At 35.6% G+C, this 14896-nt stretch overlaps 1 protein-coding gene across 1 annotated transcript in view; it reads left to right on the top strand.

The window, feature by feature from the left end:
• Window positions 1–14655, top strand: part of C5H18orf63 (chromosome 5 C18orf63 homolog) — a 34227-nt gene extending 19572 nt beyond the window's left edge. Inside the window, exons 10-14 of the mRNA XM_072758118.1 lie at window positions 58–143; window positions 1574–1757; window positions 10105–11124; window positions 11303–11392; window positions 12477–14655. Coding sequence (XP_072614219.1) covers window positions 58–143; window positions 1574–1757; window positions 10105–11124; window positions 11303–11359 — 1347 coding nt within the window. The 3' untranslated portion in view covers window positions 11360–11392; window positions 12477–14655. The remainder of the gene's footprint in view (window positions 1–57; window positions 144–1573; window positions 1758–10104; window positions 11125–11302; window positions 11393–12476) is intronic.
• Window positions 14656–14896: the final 241 nt, after the last annotated feature.

The raw sequence follows: 14896 nt of genomic DNA on the forward strand, positions 1-14896 counted from the left end.
TTTAATCTTAGTGTAGCTTTCTCTCAAAAGAACTTTATCTTTGTTCCTAATTTTTAGTATGGCTATAAACTTCCAGAAGATTGTGGAAATACTAAAATTTACTGCAGCATCTACTTCAAAATGATAGGAGAAAGAATCTTCACGTATCCTTTTACACACTACTTATAACAGAAGCCCCCTGCCAGCCTCATGATCCATCCTTACTCCTGGCTCTAGTGTTGTCATCATTTTCAACCTTCTCTATGTCTGAATGAAACTGTGTTCCCTTCTGCTCCTCCTCCCCTGCTTGAATATTTTTTGTTTTCCTTAGAATTTTTCTATTTTTATTTGAGAAAGAACTTGATATTTTTTATTTTAAGTTCTATTGCAACAATTTAGGCAACAAAAGGAACTTTAGATAGAAAAATGTTTACAGGATTTCTAGTAGACAGTAAAATAGTCCTATGATTCTCCTTAGCCAAGGGCTCCCTCCAGTGGTATTTTGGATATTATTGAAAGGGTAAAATTAAAAGAATTAGTCTTTAACAAAGATTTTTCTCTTTGGAAGATTATTTAATTTTACAGGCAAAATTTAGAGGATCTGACTTGCACTTAATGCTCCCCAATGCTTTAATAAAATATCTGTCTTAACATTATTTTAAATAATTTAATAATAATTAAAAGTATTCAGGTGAAACTCTTCAATTGTAATCAGTATTGATTTCACATTCCAGTCTCTGTATGGATTTGAAGCTCTGCTGGAGTTTCAAATTGGAAGAAGAGCCATAATGTTCTCTTTCTGCATTTTACACTTCCTAACCCAAAACTTAATATAAAATTGATGTTGACAGGGATAAAATACTCCCTTTCATTAGAGGCAAAGACATTATTATTCCAAGTTGTCAAGAGTATTTTTCATCAGAAAGAAGCAACTGCTCTTCTCAAAGAATTGCTTTTAGAGCTTGAAAACACTGTGTGTTGTTTCTTTGTACTGAATTTTTACAGCTTTTGGAGATGCCACCTCTTTATTGTTTTCTATAAACACTTATTTTTGTAACCTCTAAAGGTCATAATATCTTTCTTATAAATCATTTTCATAATATCTTAGTCTGCCAGTCTATATAGAAAGATCTGTAATAACAACACAATGAGCAGTATTGATACTGAGTGTTAAAATAGAATGAATTAAGACCCTGTGATAAAACATACTTTTAGCTTTGGAAAATATGAAATAAGCAATATATGAAATAGTTATATGTTATATGTGTAATAGTTTAGTTATGTGTGTCTTTTTAACAGTTAATATTGTAATACTTTTTAAATTCCATAGGCATTGCTATCTCTTGGGGCTCCTGGGTAGAGTAGTCGGTTAAGTGTCCGACTCCTGGTTTCGGTTCAGATTGTGATCTGTGTCATGAGATCAAGCCCTGTGTCAGGCTCTGCACTCAGCAGAGTCTGCTTGAGATTCTTCCTCCCTCTGATCCTCTGGTTCATGTGCTCTCTCTCTTTCTGTAAAATAAATAAATAAATCTTTTTTAAAAATTGCATCTCTTTAGTACAAAAAAATGTTCTACTATTCTTTAACAGTGTTCAGATACCCTCTCAGCTGCATCAGAAGTCAGCCCATTCAGTTCTTTCCAAGAGTAGATTTGGAAGGTGTGTTGAAAAGTTTCCTTTCAGACTTAAAATCTAAATTGCCTCAGATATGTGGCTTTCCCATAAAGATGACAACTAAGGCATGCTACTACACACAAGAACTAATGAAACCTCATGTACAGGTAAGAGATTTCATGTCCTTCTGAGCACTCTAAGACCTAGTATGCACCTGTCTTTGGATCTTTCTGTGAGGGGCTATCTAACCCATTGTACTAGAATTATTTTCTGTCGGTTCAGTGTTTCCCTAATGCTGTTTGTTATTGTACTTGACCATTTGTCACTGCTGTTTGTTACCTTTTTTGTATTTAACATGGCATTGTAGTCATAGTTGTTTAGTGATCTAATTTATCATGAACTCTTGGAGAGCAGAGATCATGTTCATTTTCTTATGCCAAGTACCTAGTATAAAATAGGTGTTCATTAAAAGCATTTTTCAATGAATAAATGATCTTACAGAATAGTTCGGAAACATTTGTCTCATACAAATTCAAGTTTACTTCGAACTGCAACTTCATTTGAGTGTGCTTGGTTTAAAAAAAAAGCCTTTGTATAGTTCCATTTACAGAAATTGAATTCATTCAATAACATTTTTATTGTCAGTGAAATCTTACAATATGCTAAGTGAAATCTTATGAAAAAAAGAAGTAGCAGCAATTAAGCAAAACTGATGAAGAAATATGCTGGCCTATATTCACACTCACTAGAATAAGATTTCTTTGTCAATAGACAATAAAATTGAAAGGGAAGTTTTTGAGAAACAAAAATGAGGAATTTAAATTTTTCAACAGTGACCTTTTCTTATAAATGACAGTTGTGTGTTTTCATACAAGGTAAAAGCAAAAGGTTGAACAATTTGAGCAGTTTGAAATGTAATGTGAATTATATGAATATTTCTGTGTCTGCTTAATCTTTTTTCTTAACTGTGTCCTCTGTTTATTATAGTTTCCACTGCTCCAGTGATTTCAGGTTTCACATGGTATTGACTGCCTATGGCACATGGCAGTTTTTCCAGCTTCTGCTTCTGTGCTAATTGCCATTCTATGATCCTCAAATAAAATTCACCAGGGCCAGTATCTGATAGGCCCCATTCATCTTCTCAGGCGAGGCCCCTTTGTCACCAGCCAGCATGTGGATTTGGTATCCTTGAATCAAGAACACTTCGTATAAATGGTATAAAAACATGGCAGCCAATAGGCAAGGCCATTTCCTAAAAGAATGTGAGGGGCACCTGGGTGGCTCACTGGGTTAAGCATCTGACTCTTGATTTTGGCTCAGGCCATGATTCCAGAGTTGTGAGATTGAGCCACACATCAGGCTGGGCACTCAGCAAGGAGTGTGATGGAGATTCTCTCTCCCTTTCTCTTTGCTCCCCCACCCTCACCCCCTTGCATGCACACACTCGCTCTTTCTGGAATAAATACATCTCTAAAATAAAAAGAAAAAAATGTGAGTGGACAAATTCCAATCGACACCTTTATGATAATGAATCTTAAAGTTTTGGCCAGACATAACATTTTTAGTAGTTATTGGCCGAGTCCAAATCTGAGGAATTTAGAAGAAAATATGTCATTACATAATTCATTTTTATTGGACATATTTATTGAATATTTATTTTTTCCAGTCCATGACTGTTTTATAAAGAGTGAATCTGGACAATATACTTGTGCAAATTTGCTTCTTAAATGTAAAACAATACTTAACTGGAAAATCTGGTTTTTGTATTGCTCCTAACAATAAGAATTTATCCTATTCAGTTTTATTACCTCTATGTGCCAGCTTCTTTTATGTGTATTATTTCATCATAATCCTCAAAACAGACTCTAAGAATAAAGAATTGTTTTCCCACTTTTGTAAATGAAACTGAAGCAGAGAGCATCCAAATAATTTAACCAAAGCCATATAATTAAATACATTGCAGAATTAGAACTGAAACTCAGGGGAAGATTCTCAGTCACAAAATTGGAAAAAGTTTAGATCTGTGTTTAAAAGCTCTAGCTCTAGAGCTTACTATGTGTGTAATCTTAAGCAAATTATTTGGTTTTCTTGTGCCTCAGTGTCCTTGTAAAACAGGTCATGGTAGTAGTGGTAATAACATTTGTCACAAATTGAGCTCTCTAGGAAGCTGACTCTGGAGTCTAGTGCAGGTGATGTTTATTGAGGACTGAACTTGGAACACCTGTGGAAGGTGAGGCTAGAAGAAGGTGGGGTAAAAGAAGTCAATAGCAAAGTGGGTACCAGGAAGCTTTGGCCAATCTTCCAGGAGCTCTAAGGCTAAAACAACCCATCATAGTGATTTTACATTGTCCAAATAGCCAGGCCTTTACACCCATTCCTTCATCTGTCATTGGATTTGGGCCACCCAGGGACGGGCATGTTCTAAGGTGAGGTAAGTTTCTAGAACTAGGGAGTTCTTGCAGGGGCCAACTCCCAGCAGTGGGGGCAATAGCCCTTTTATGAAGGGGATATGAGTAGCATGTGACCAGTTCCTTTACAGTACTTCACAGGGTGTTTTGGTTTTTTGTTTTAGGATTAGATAATAACAGTCCCTTGTACTTAGTGAGCTCTCAGTAACTGTTAGTTCCTACTACTGCTATACCATGTGTAAACTATGAGATTCATGCAGTCTAAAAAGCTTAAGTTTAAAAAGTGAAAAATAGATTGATCAGACTATTTGTTAAAACTCAACTGACTTTTAAAAAAATTAGCAGGAATGCTTAACCAAACTATTTTTCTTTTTTTAATTTATAGAAATCCTCAAAGGTACATAAAAGAAATTAGTATAACAAACTCATATGCCTATCATCTAGCGCTTCTTTGACATAGTTTTAGGTGAGGAGTATACTGGAGTATTTTAAAAGAAACCCAAGATATGATGTTATTTCATCTGTAAAGACTTTAGTATGCATCTCTGACAGGAGCCTTTAAAAACATTATTTGCAATAATTCTTAATATCTAATACCAGTTCATATTCTAATTCCCTATATATCTTAAAGATTTAGGAACTTTGTTTAAATCGTAATCTAAGCACAGTCCATGTATTTTCTTTTTTTAAAAAAATTATTTTATCTTTTTTTAAAATTTTTTTGAAGATTTTATTTATTTATAGAGACAGAGAGAGAGAGAGAGAGAGAGAGAGAGAGGTAGAGACACAGGCAGAGGGAGAAGCAGGCTCCATACAGGGAACCCAATATGGGACTCCATCCCAGGTCTCCAGGATCACACCCCCGGGCTGAAGGCAACGCTAAACTGCTGCGCCACCGGGGCTGCCCCAGTCCATGTATTTTCATTTTATTGTCCTCTTAGGTCTCTTTTATAACAGTCTAAACCCCCTTCCCTTTTTATTTATGCTAGTTACTTGCTAGAAAAACTGGACCATTTGCCCTAGAGAATGTCCCATATTCTATATCTGACTGTGGCTTTATGTCGTTTGAAGTTAACATATTCTAAACCTTCTATTTCCTACAAACCTGTGGTTAGATCTAAGCTTAACTGAATTCTGGTTCAACTTTAATCAAGAAACATTCAGGTGGCGTAATACACAGAACCAGATTTTAATAGGGAAAACACATTTGATCAGTCATTTTGGTCAATCCTCAAGTTTCTTTTAATCATTACCTTAATTCTAGGACTCCATTAAATGACATTCATTCATATCTAAGTATCAGTTAAGGCTCTTGCTTTTCCTCTACAATTTATGTTAATGTACTCCAAGTTATGTAAGTTGTTTGTGAAGGTCTAGAAATTAAAAGTCAACTTAGCCACATTTGTCAGTGACACCTGGCAGAATAATGGTAATAATGTAGTAAGATACGAGATATTTGTTGAGTTATGGCTTCATAAAGCTTTGGTTTGTTGACCATTTAAGTATTTCAAGTTCTATGAATTATTTATGATCTCACCTGCTGTTCTTTCTGTAGTCTTTTTATAAATTTTGAATATAAACTTGGAAGTTTCACCCTTTGGGCTATCTACTATATTTTAGAAATTGAAAGAATGAGTAAATAATACATCAACAGGCTATGGGGCAAGACAGGCTTTTGGAAGTTATTTTCATCGAATGTATGTTTCTGAAACAGATGGTGATGAAACTGTGTGAACATAAACATATTTAGACACATTCTATGTAAGTTTTATGTCAGAATGCAAGTAATTCTGTTCTCATATGAATCTACCTAGAATGAGTTTTTCTTCTGGAATTTCAAGTAGTAGGTATATTTAAAAGTTACTACAGTTTATAAAATGCAGGGGTCAAAAATGGCTTAATTCTTGAATGCTTTTCTCATGAAATGGAAAAAAAATCTCTCTAAATATATTGAGATGACCTAGTCTCTTCTAATAAAACATCTCTTTGAGGTGGAATTTCATTCAAATTAATGAATTGTTCTCCCCATGATAGCGTATATGTACAGGAAAAGGCAGTGTAGGGTGAGGGCATTTGGTGTATTTGCCTAATATGGTCCAGGAGAATAAGTACCCTAAGCTGTTTCTGGTCACCTATAGAGATGGTGAGCTTGATACTTGGCTTCTGCTAACTCTGCAACTGAAAAACCAGAGGCATTCATAATTGAACTTTTTAGCAGGAACTGCAGAAGTGCGGCTTTCACTTACTTCTTCCTTCCAAATAATGAATGAGTGCTTCTGATTCCTTGATTCTAAATTTTTTTTTAATTTTTTTTTATTTATTTATGATAGTCACAGAGAGAGAGAGAGAGGCAGAGACACAGGCGGAGGGAGAAGCAGGCTCCATGCACCGGGAGCCCGACGTGGGACTCGATCCCGGGTCTCCAGGATCGCGCCCTGGGCCAAAGGCAGGCGCCAAACCGCTGCGCCACCCAGGGATCCCTGATTCCTTGATTCTAAAATGCATCCTGAACCCTAACTGCAAAGGAGAAATTGTCCATTTTATTTTCCAGACACCAGTTTAGAAAGAAACACTAGACAGAGAGGGTAGAATGAATGTTGCTCTCCAGTCCACCAATATCCATCAGAGATTCACAGCTGAGTAATGCAGGGGAGAGGGAGGCATTTGTTTCTTGACCTGGATTGGTCTAATGTTGGTGGTCTCTGTTCATGTGGTATCTTGGTGAAGATGATTTATAAGGTTTTCTTCTAGCTACCTTATTCAGAGAGTCTTCAGAAGAACAACCGCATCACCTCTTTATTGTCTTCAGAAGTACATGTCAAGCCCTATTATGGATTGAATTGTGTCCTCCTTGCCCCATATTCATGTATTGAAGTCCTCACTCCCCGTATGTCAGGATTTGACCTTGTTTGAAACAGGATCATTGCATTTATAATTAAGATCAGGTTATACTGGAATAGAGTGGGCCTCTAATCCAGTATGACTGATACTGTTATATAAAGGAGAAATTTGGGGACAGATACATGTGCAGGGAGACCATCATGTGAATATGAAAATGACCATCTAACTACAAGCCAAGAGGAGAGGCTTGAAACAGATACTTTCTTCATGACCCCAACCCTAACACCACCTTGATTTCAGACGTTTAGCCTCCAGAACTTTGAGGCAATACATTTCTGTTGCTTAAGCCCCTCAGTTACAGTGCTTGTTACAGTAGCCCTATCAAACTAAGATAAACCACTTTTTGATACATGTTTTTTCATTCAGGCTAGCAAATCTCTGGGGGGTTATAAGCCAGCTGTTACTCATTAGTCAGCCTCTCTGTCCCTTTACTCAGGGTCATGAAACCTGGCTGGGTCTTCTGTGCCCTCCCTCTGAAAATTATGGGGAAGTAAAGAAAGGTGTCTCCTTGCTCTACTGACATGAATAAACCTCCAACTTGAGAAATCTACAGACAAGAGGTGAGCCCTGCTCATCTATTTTGAGCATCAACTCAATCCTCATTCAAGATTTTTCTTGGAGTCTTCCCACTTCCCCAGAGAATAGCCGGTGTGGGAGAAGGAATATTATTCTCTATGGTGTCTTTGAATTATGTCAACTTAAGTATGATAGAAGTACATTTTTCTGAATTCCTTTCTCTACATAGTTCTGGCTTAGGGTGGCATGTGATTGGAAATGTAAAAGTGAAGCAAGACTGTATTTATACTTGGAAGGTCTGTGTTAAGCCTGTGTGATAACTCAGACCCACAGGGATATGCTGTGGCACCTTGTTAGTTGGTGTGGAGTAGGCATTGGGCCATGGTTCCTTCATCTCCTGCCATATGTCCTCTTTAAGCCTTCCTAAAGCCTGTATCAGGTTTTTGTGTAGCTTCAGCCCTTTAGTAGGCCAACCATACTGTGACATTGGAGGCTTGAGAGTGATAAGAGATGACGTGGGTTCTAGCTAGACACAGCATGCTTTCTGATGTGTACTCCATTTTTCAAGATGGTCACAAGATTGTCTATCCACATGCCCTTATGATCAGTGGCAACACTTATGCTATTACGAGGTTGGGGGTGGGTAGACTGTGTTCCCTCTTGTGTCTGGGCAGGACTGTGACAGAGGTGATGCTGCATGACTTCCAAGGCTAGGTCAAGTGGAAGCTATCTCCCTCAGGACACTTGCTCTGGGATCCCAGACCACATGATGGGGTTGCCTGAAGTCCAGTTTACAGCCAGCATCTAGCATCATATGTGTGAGGAAGTGACACCCATCCCAGAGTCCCTCTCACTGCAAATCCCTGAGAGACTCTGAATTAAGCCAAGTCAGCTCCCAGAATCATGAGACAGGAGACCTAATTATTGTTTAGAACCACCAAATTTTAGTTATTCTGCTTAATAACTGGATCACTCACTTTTCTTTGCTTATTTACAACTCTTATCCCCCAAAACTCTCTACTACTCTTCTCTTAACTCGACTCAACAACTAGGCCACCAGCAGTAGAGAAAGGAAAACGATTTGTTCTGGTTTGCACATTATTCCTAGCATTTTTTAAAATTTTGTTTCAAGTTGTGACTCTGTTTGATGCCGGAAGATGAGAATAGAACTCCCTATCCCATGTTTCAGATTATTGTCACATGTCACTTTTTTCCAGGTTCTGGGACTCGATAGATATGTATTTTTAAAAAACACTTCCCATTGACAGGTGAATGGATCAACAAAATGTGGGATTTCTATACAATGAAATATTATTCAGTCATAGAAAGAAAGGAAATTCTGACCCCTGCTACAACGTGGATGAGCCTTGAAAACATGCTGAGTGAAATAAGCCATACACAAAAAGACAGATATTGTGTTCTTCCACTTACACAGGATACCTAGAGGGGGAAAGTTCATAAACCCTAGAGAGTAGGATAGAGTTTCTAGAGAAATAGAGAAAACCAGAATTGTTGAGAACTACAGAGTTTCTCTTTGAAATGAAGAAAATGTTGTGGAAATGATAGTGGTGATGGTTATACAGCAGGAGTACAATGAAGAATGTACTTAATGCCACTGAACTGTATATTGAAAAATGATTAAAATGGTAATTTTATGTTTCATCTATATTATCACATTAAAAAAAAAAAGGCTGTAAATACTTGGCTCTCTTCGAGCTGTCTGACAAGTCAGTCTGGCAGATTCTTGTTGAATTGCTTACCAGTTACCCGCAATCTTTTAAGCAGTGAGAATACAAAATGATGGAGACACAGCCAGCCAATGCCCTATAGTCAATATCCTACTTATTCTTATTAAAGGTCTGGTATAGATGCAACCACCTCTTCCATTCATTTAGTTTCTTGGAACAAGTATTTCATAGTAACTGTGTGAATGATGTAAGAATGTGAAATATAGTGGCACCTGGGTGGCTCAGTCAGTTGAGCATCCAACTCTTGGTTTCAGCTTACGTCATGATCTCAGGATCATGACATAGTGCCCCACTTTGGGCAGTGAGGAGTCACTTGGGAGTCTCTCCCTCCTTCTGCCCCTCTGCCCCTCCTCTGCTTATGCACTCATACACTCTCTCTAAAATAAATAAATAAAATCTTTAAAAATTGTGAAGTATATAAGAATAAATATATCATGGTTCCTACCTTCAAAGAATCTAGTATATACATAGGGAGATGGAACATGGATGCTGAAAGATAAGAATGCCACCCTTTACTTTTGTGTGTGTGTGAGAGACAAACACTGATAGCACATCCTTATTAGGAAGTTGAAAGGAAAAAAAAAAAGGAAGTTGAAAGGGAAAGAATGTAAAGAAGAGGGAAAGACTTTTCTGAGAGAGAGCAGCATGGACCTGTTTGGAGGACAGTAGGTAGCTAATTGTAGTTTTAATAGTTGATTTATATAGAATATATCTTCATTTTAAAATATCTTGAAAGGTTGGTATCTTAAAAAGGATGCAAGCCATTAGAAGCATTCATATTTCCTCAAGAAGACTCATTGGTTTTTTGTTTTTTTTTCCTGTTTTATGTGTTTATGTTATGTTTAGTGTTTATGTTCTTACTTTGAAATTTTGTATGTTATTTCTGTTCCGTTAAGAACGTTTTTTACATTTAAAAAATTTTCTAATCTCTATCTTTTCAGGAAAACAAAGCCAAGGCGTTTAATGTGACCACTAAACAAGTGTTCAGGTCCTCTCTGACTCAGGCCCCTTCCACAAGACCTGCTCTGGCTGAGCATCTTCAATGGTGTTCAGTAGCTGTGGACCACAAGGTGGAGCTTTCAGGCAGCCATCTGAAGAAACCTTGGGTGCCCTCAACTCTGCAGCTCCAGCAAGAAGCTGTTCAGAACAGAAAGAAAGCCCTACCTGACAAGGCACCCCAAGTATATATGGAAGTACCAAAGCCCAACAGAGGAAAGATTCAAGTTCAAGACACAAATTTCACCTCCCAGAATAATATTGTCCCTAAATTTATACCATTTTTCAAAAATCAATCATTACAGATGAACAAAAATATCTTAGAACCTGGCAATCTAAAAAGAAAACAGCTTGTTACAGAATCTAAATTTTTTTCACTTAAAACTAGCGTGATGCAAAATGACAAACTGAATTTAGATCCAGCTATTAAAAAAAGATCTAATCATAACATTCAGATGAATACTAGAAATTTAAATCAGAAGATTTCTAGACTTCTACAAGAAAAAAACACTGGGTCCTGTGAAAATATAAAACATCCCCCTTCTAATGGAGAATCATCAACTATGAGTTTAAATGAAAGTAAACACCTGTCTAATAGTTTAGTATTTCAGATGTCAAAGAACAGGATAGGTCTAATAAACAGTGCTGTTGACTTCCAAGTGAATGGAAAAGAACATTTAACAAGCAAACATATAACACAAATTTTAGGGAAAGGCCATGAGTCAGTGAAAATAAAAAAACAACCACACATTTTTGAATCAGATACAGAAACAGAAGATGCCCAAGTACTACAGCGGCAATCAATAAATGAAACTATAAAAGTTGGTGTAAATGACCACAAATTGATAATAAGCAAAACATCCCACAGGTCTAAAAGAAAATTGTGTCAGGAATCTTCAAAAACTTCAAAGAGACCTCATTCCAATACCATCCATTATGGACAGTCCAGTTTTTCTAGGAACAAGGTAAAAAAAAAATCTGGGGTATTTATCATATGGTAGGCCTTTAAAACCCCTAAATAAAGATATAAATGATTTGCCCCAGATCATCTAGAAATATAATCAAAAACAGAATGACTACCATAACACAGCTGCAAGTATATACAGTTAATTTTAACAAAGTGATTCTTCAATCTGATTACAGATACATGATGTGGACAAATCAAAAGCTCAGAAATCTCTCATCATCCCTAAAGCTTAGAACATGGATATGAAGGAAGGAAATATGCACCAGGTAACTTAGGTGATATATTTTGATTTATTTTTTTGTTAACATTATCCATATTGGAATTGCCATGTTTAGGAATCCCCAACCTCTTGGTAAGAAATAGCTCCTTTTAAATTCCCTGAAGCCTTATAATCAGCAAGGAAATAGGAAATACTGGGAATAGTGCAGCCCTTGAATAAGGATTGTACACAGAATCTGTTGCATATAGTAAAGGCCCCCCACAGAGGGATGAGGTGAAGAGAGTCCCACTACTGGCTGTCTCCCACACTGCTCTGTGGTCTTTGCAGACTAAAAGACTGCATAGCAGTAGCAGACCATCTAAAACTGTGAGATTCTACAGGCACTAGGACATGTACCTTTGGGACTTTTACCCAAGATAATTAACCTTAAGTGATGTTTCATAGGTTAATCATTAAGTTAAAATTTACTCCACCTTATTGCAGTCTGGCAAAAGTGAAACTTGAGATTTAGCTGATAGTGCTGAGTCCAAGGCATTGAATTTACAAACCATGCATCTGGAAATCGCATTTTATTCCATTCTGCCATCTGTTTTATTCTAAGAACAAACCTATTACGAAAATATCCACAAATATTTTTTTGTGTTAGAATTACTGGAATATTTTCAATTCAAATTCCCTGTGAACAAACTAGAAAACATTTTCTTTTCTCTTACAAATGCTGTTTCTTTCTGTAGTAGAATTTCAGCCTGATTTCACTTAACTAAAAGGTGCTTAATTCTGTTCCTATTTTTTCAATCATATTGTGTTTCATGTAGTTTTTGACATCTTAATTTTAATGCACTCAGTAAGTGGTTGAGGAAAAATGTGTGTGCTAGAATGCCTTAATTTTTATCATTTTCATTTTTAAAAATCTATTTCAGATTTCATAATTTTTTAGAAGTATAGCACTTTCCCACTTTGAATTTAAGACTCCTAGAAAGAGTAACATAATGAGAAAAATTACAGGACATCATTATAGAAAATAACTTCTGCCAAGTATGAAGTTAATAAATACCCCTGTAAAAATTTAAGTAATACAAAATAGTTTCAAGAGAAAAAAAAAAAACAACACCTGTAATTCTTCTTTGCAGAGATAATCACTCTGAACATGGATGGACATTTGCACGCTCTTGTGAACATGGAATCAGGCCCCACACACTGCTGTGGAACCTCCTTTAACACTTGAAAATTGTTGTTGTCATGGGTGCATAGTATTTATTCCGTAGCTGGTGGGTCTACTATATTAACTGTCCCTACCGATTCACATTTTAGATCCAACTCTTCGCTGTGGTGACAATATTGTATAAACTGTCTTGAATAGGTATTTTTTTTAAATATCTGAGTATACAGTATTGTTAGTTGAAAATACCTTTATTTTGCCCTATTTTTATGGAGATTTATTTGAACTTATTTTTATTGAGGATTTCAAGCTTTACAAAGTACAGATAATAGTGTAAAGAACCTCTAAGTATCAACAATTCAATTACTAAAACTCAACTTCAACAATTACTAATATTTCATCACTCTATTTCACCTATTTCTCACAGATCCACTTTTTTACTGTACTATTTTAAAGCAAAATTAAGTATCAGATTGGTCATCTATAAACACTTGAGTATAGCTCTCTACCAGCCAAGGGATAACATAATTTAAAGGAAAAAAAGGTATGTCTGTACATTCCATTTTTGGCATGTCTACAGTATCTTTACTAGCTCATTAAATTTTACTTTAGTCTAACATGCAAACTGACAGGAATCCCTCAATAAACATTAAACCTATTTCACAAAGTAGCCAGCCAAAGCCTTCAATCATACAACCAAAATATTGGCATGAATATTTATTTCTTCTGCCATACATATGTACTCTGTGCCAGGCAGTGGACCAAGCACTGTGCTACTGAAATGACAAAACTGCCATTGGCTGTGTAGTCTAGTCTCTAGCCAGCCTATTCTGGGTTCCTGGCAAAGATGTAGGGGTTGTGTATGTACAATGAAGCAAATTCTAACAATGACATTTTGGTCTATATTGCAAATAAATTACTGAACTTAAAAAAGAAACAAAGATTCTCACCTAATTAGTATTATTCTGGCTTTCAAACATTTTAGATGTTTAATTTGCAAAATGTGATATAATTCTTGTAAGATATTTAAAAGAAATTAAAAATCCTCATTAATATTCTACTGAAATAATTCTTCATTAAATTTTTAAAACCCCAGCAGAGAGCTGAGTGTAAGTTTAACTTTGATTTTTTAATGTGATTAACTGTTTTTGCTACCTCACTGAGTCATTGCAATTAAAGGCAAAAGTGAATACAAACTCTGCTTCAAAACTGTAAATATAGTTCTTGCTCTTGAAATTGCATGTGGTTAATCAATTTACCTGTATGTCTTTTATTGGAAGCATTTGTTTTTCCCGAGTATTTCTATTTTAAAATATTTTTTATAATTTTCATAGGCAAACACAACTAGTTTAAAGCCCATTTTGAATGTGCCTTGCTCATTCTAAAACTAGTATGATAACTAGTAGACTGCAGTAAAAAACAAATGGTATGTCATTGTGTTTGTGAGGTGGTTATGACAATATTTGTTAAAGAAATTACTATGAATAAGGATATATTTTTGGTCACTCAGTTGTCCACAGCATATACTTCTTGAAACCAGTCTTTCCTTTTGTTCCATACATTCCTAGCCACCTTCCTGCTACTGTCCAGTCATCATGCTTTAGTTAAAAGACTAAGCAAAATAATTAAAAAGATAAATCCACTGCTTAGTGTGTAGTATCTTCCAACTCTTTAAATAATCTTGCTAGCTCCTCCTCCACTCTATTAGTGTCTAAAACTAATTTTTAGGATAGTATTTCATTTAGATCAATGTTAATCTACATGGCAAAGCCTGCGTATTGAGGATCAGTCTATTTTCTGGTATAAAGTAGATTTGTTTTTCATCTTACAATATTCTAATTAAACCAAAATATATATGATATATGTGTATACATGGTATGTATGTACATATATATATATGTATGGTACATATATGATTTACTATAGAGATACACAAGCAAATTGATTATTTACTATTTCATGTTCAGAGATACAGACTAAATTGCTGGGCTCAAACTCACTGAAGAAATTAATGAAGATTTTGGCTCATTTTAAAAATTATTATTTGAAAGCCAGGATAATTTCAAATTTAATTAGGGAAAACTAAATTATGCTATCTTGTTTAAATTTTTGGTGATTTATATGCATTATGGACACCACCCTTACCCTGCCCTCAATTCATTCTTCACATTCCAGTTGTATGCTAGTTTTTGAACCATTACAGTTTTAAACCATAAATAATTTTATGTTTGCTTTTATGCAGAACTTTAAAAGACATGGCAATATGCCAAAATTAATGCTATGAGTCATCTTCATAGAAATGTAAAAATGCTTTTCATGTACTATTTATATTTTAAATTTCAGTGTTTTTTTTGCTTACTATATTTGAATTTTTCTACTTTTATTTTTTAT

This window comes from Vulpes vulpes, chromosome 5 (genome assembly GCF_048418805.1).
Source record: "Vulpes vulpes isolate BD-2025 chromosome 5, VulVul3, whole genome shotgun sequence".
In the NCBI taxonomy this organism is placed as follows: Eukaryota; Metazoa; Chordata; class Mammalia; order Carnivora; family Canidae; genus Vulpes; species Vulpes vulpes.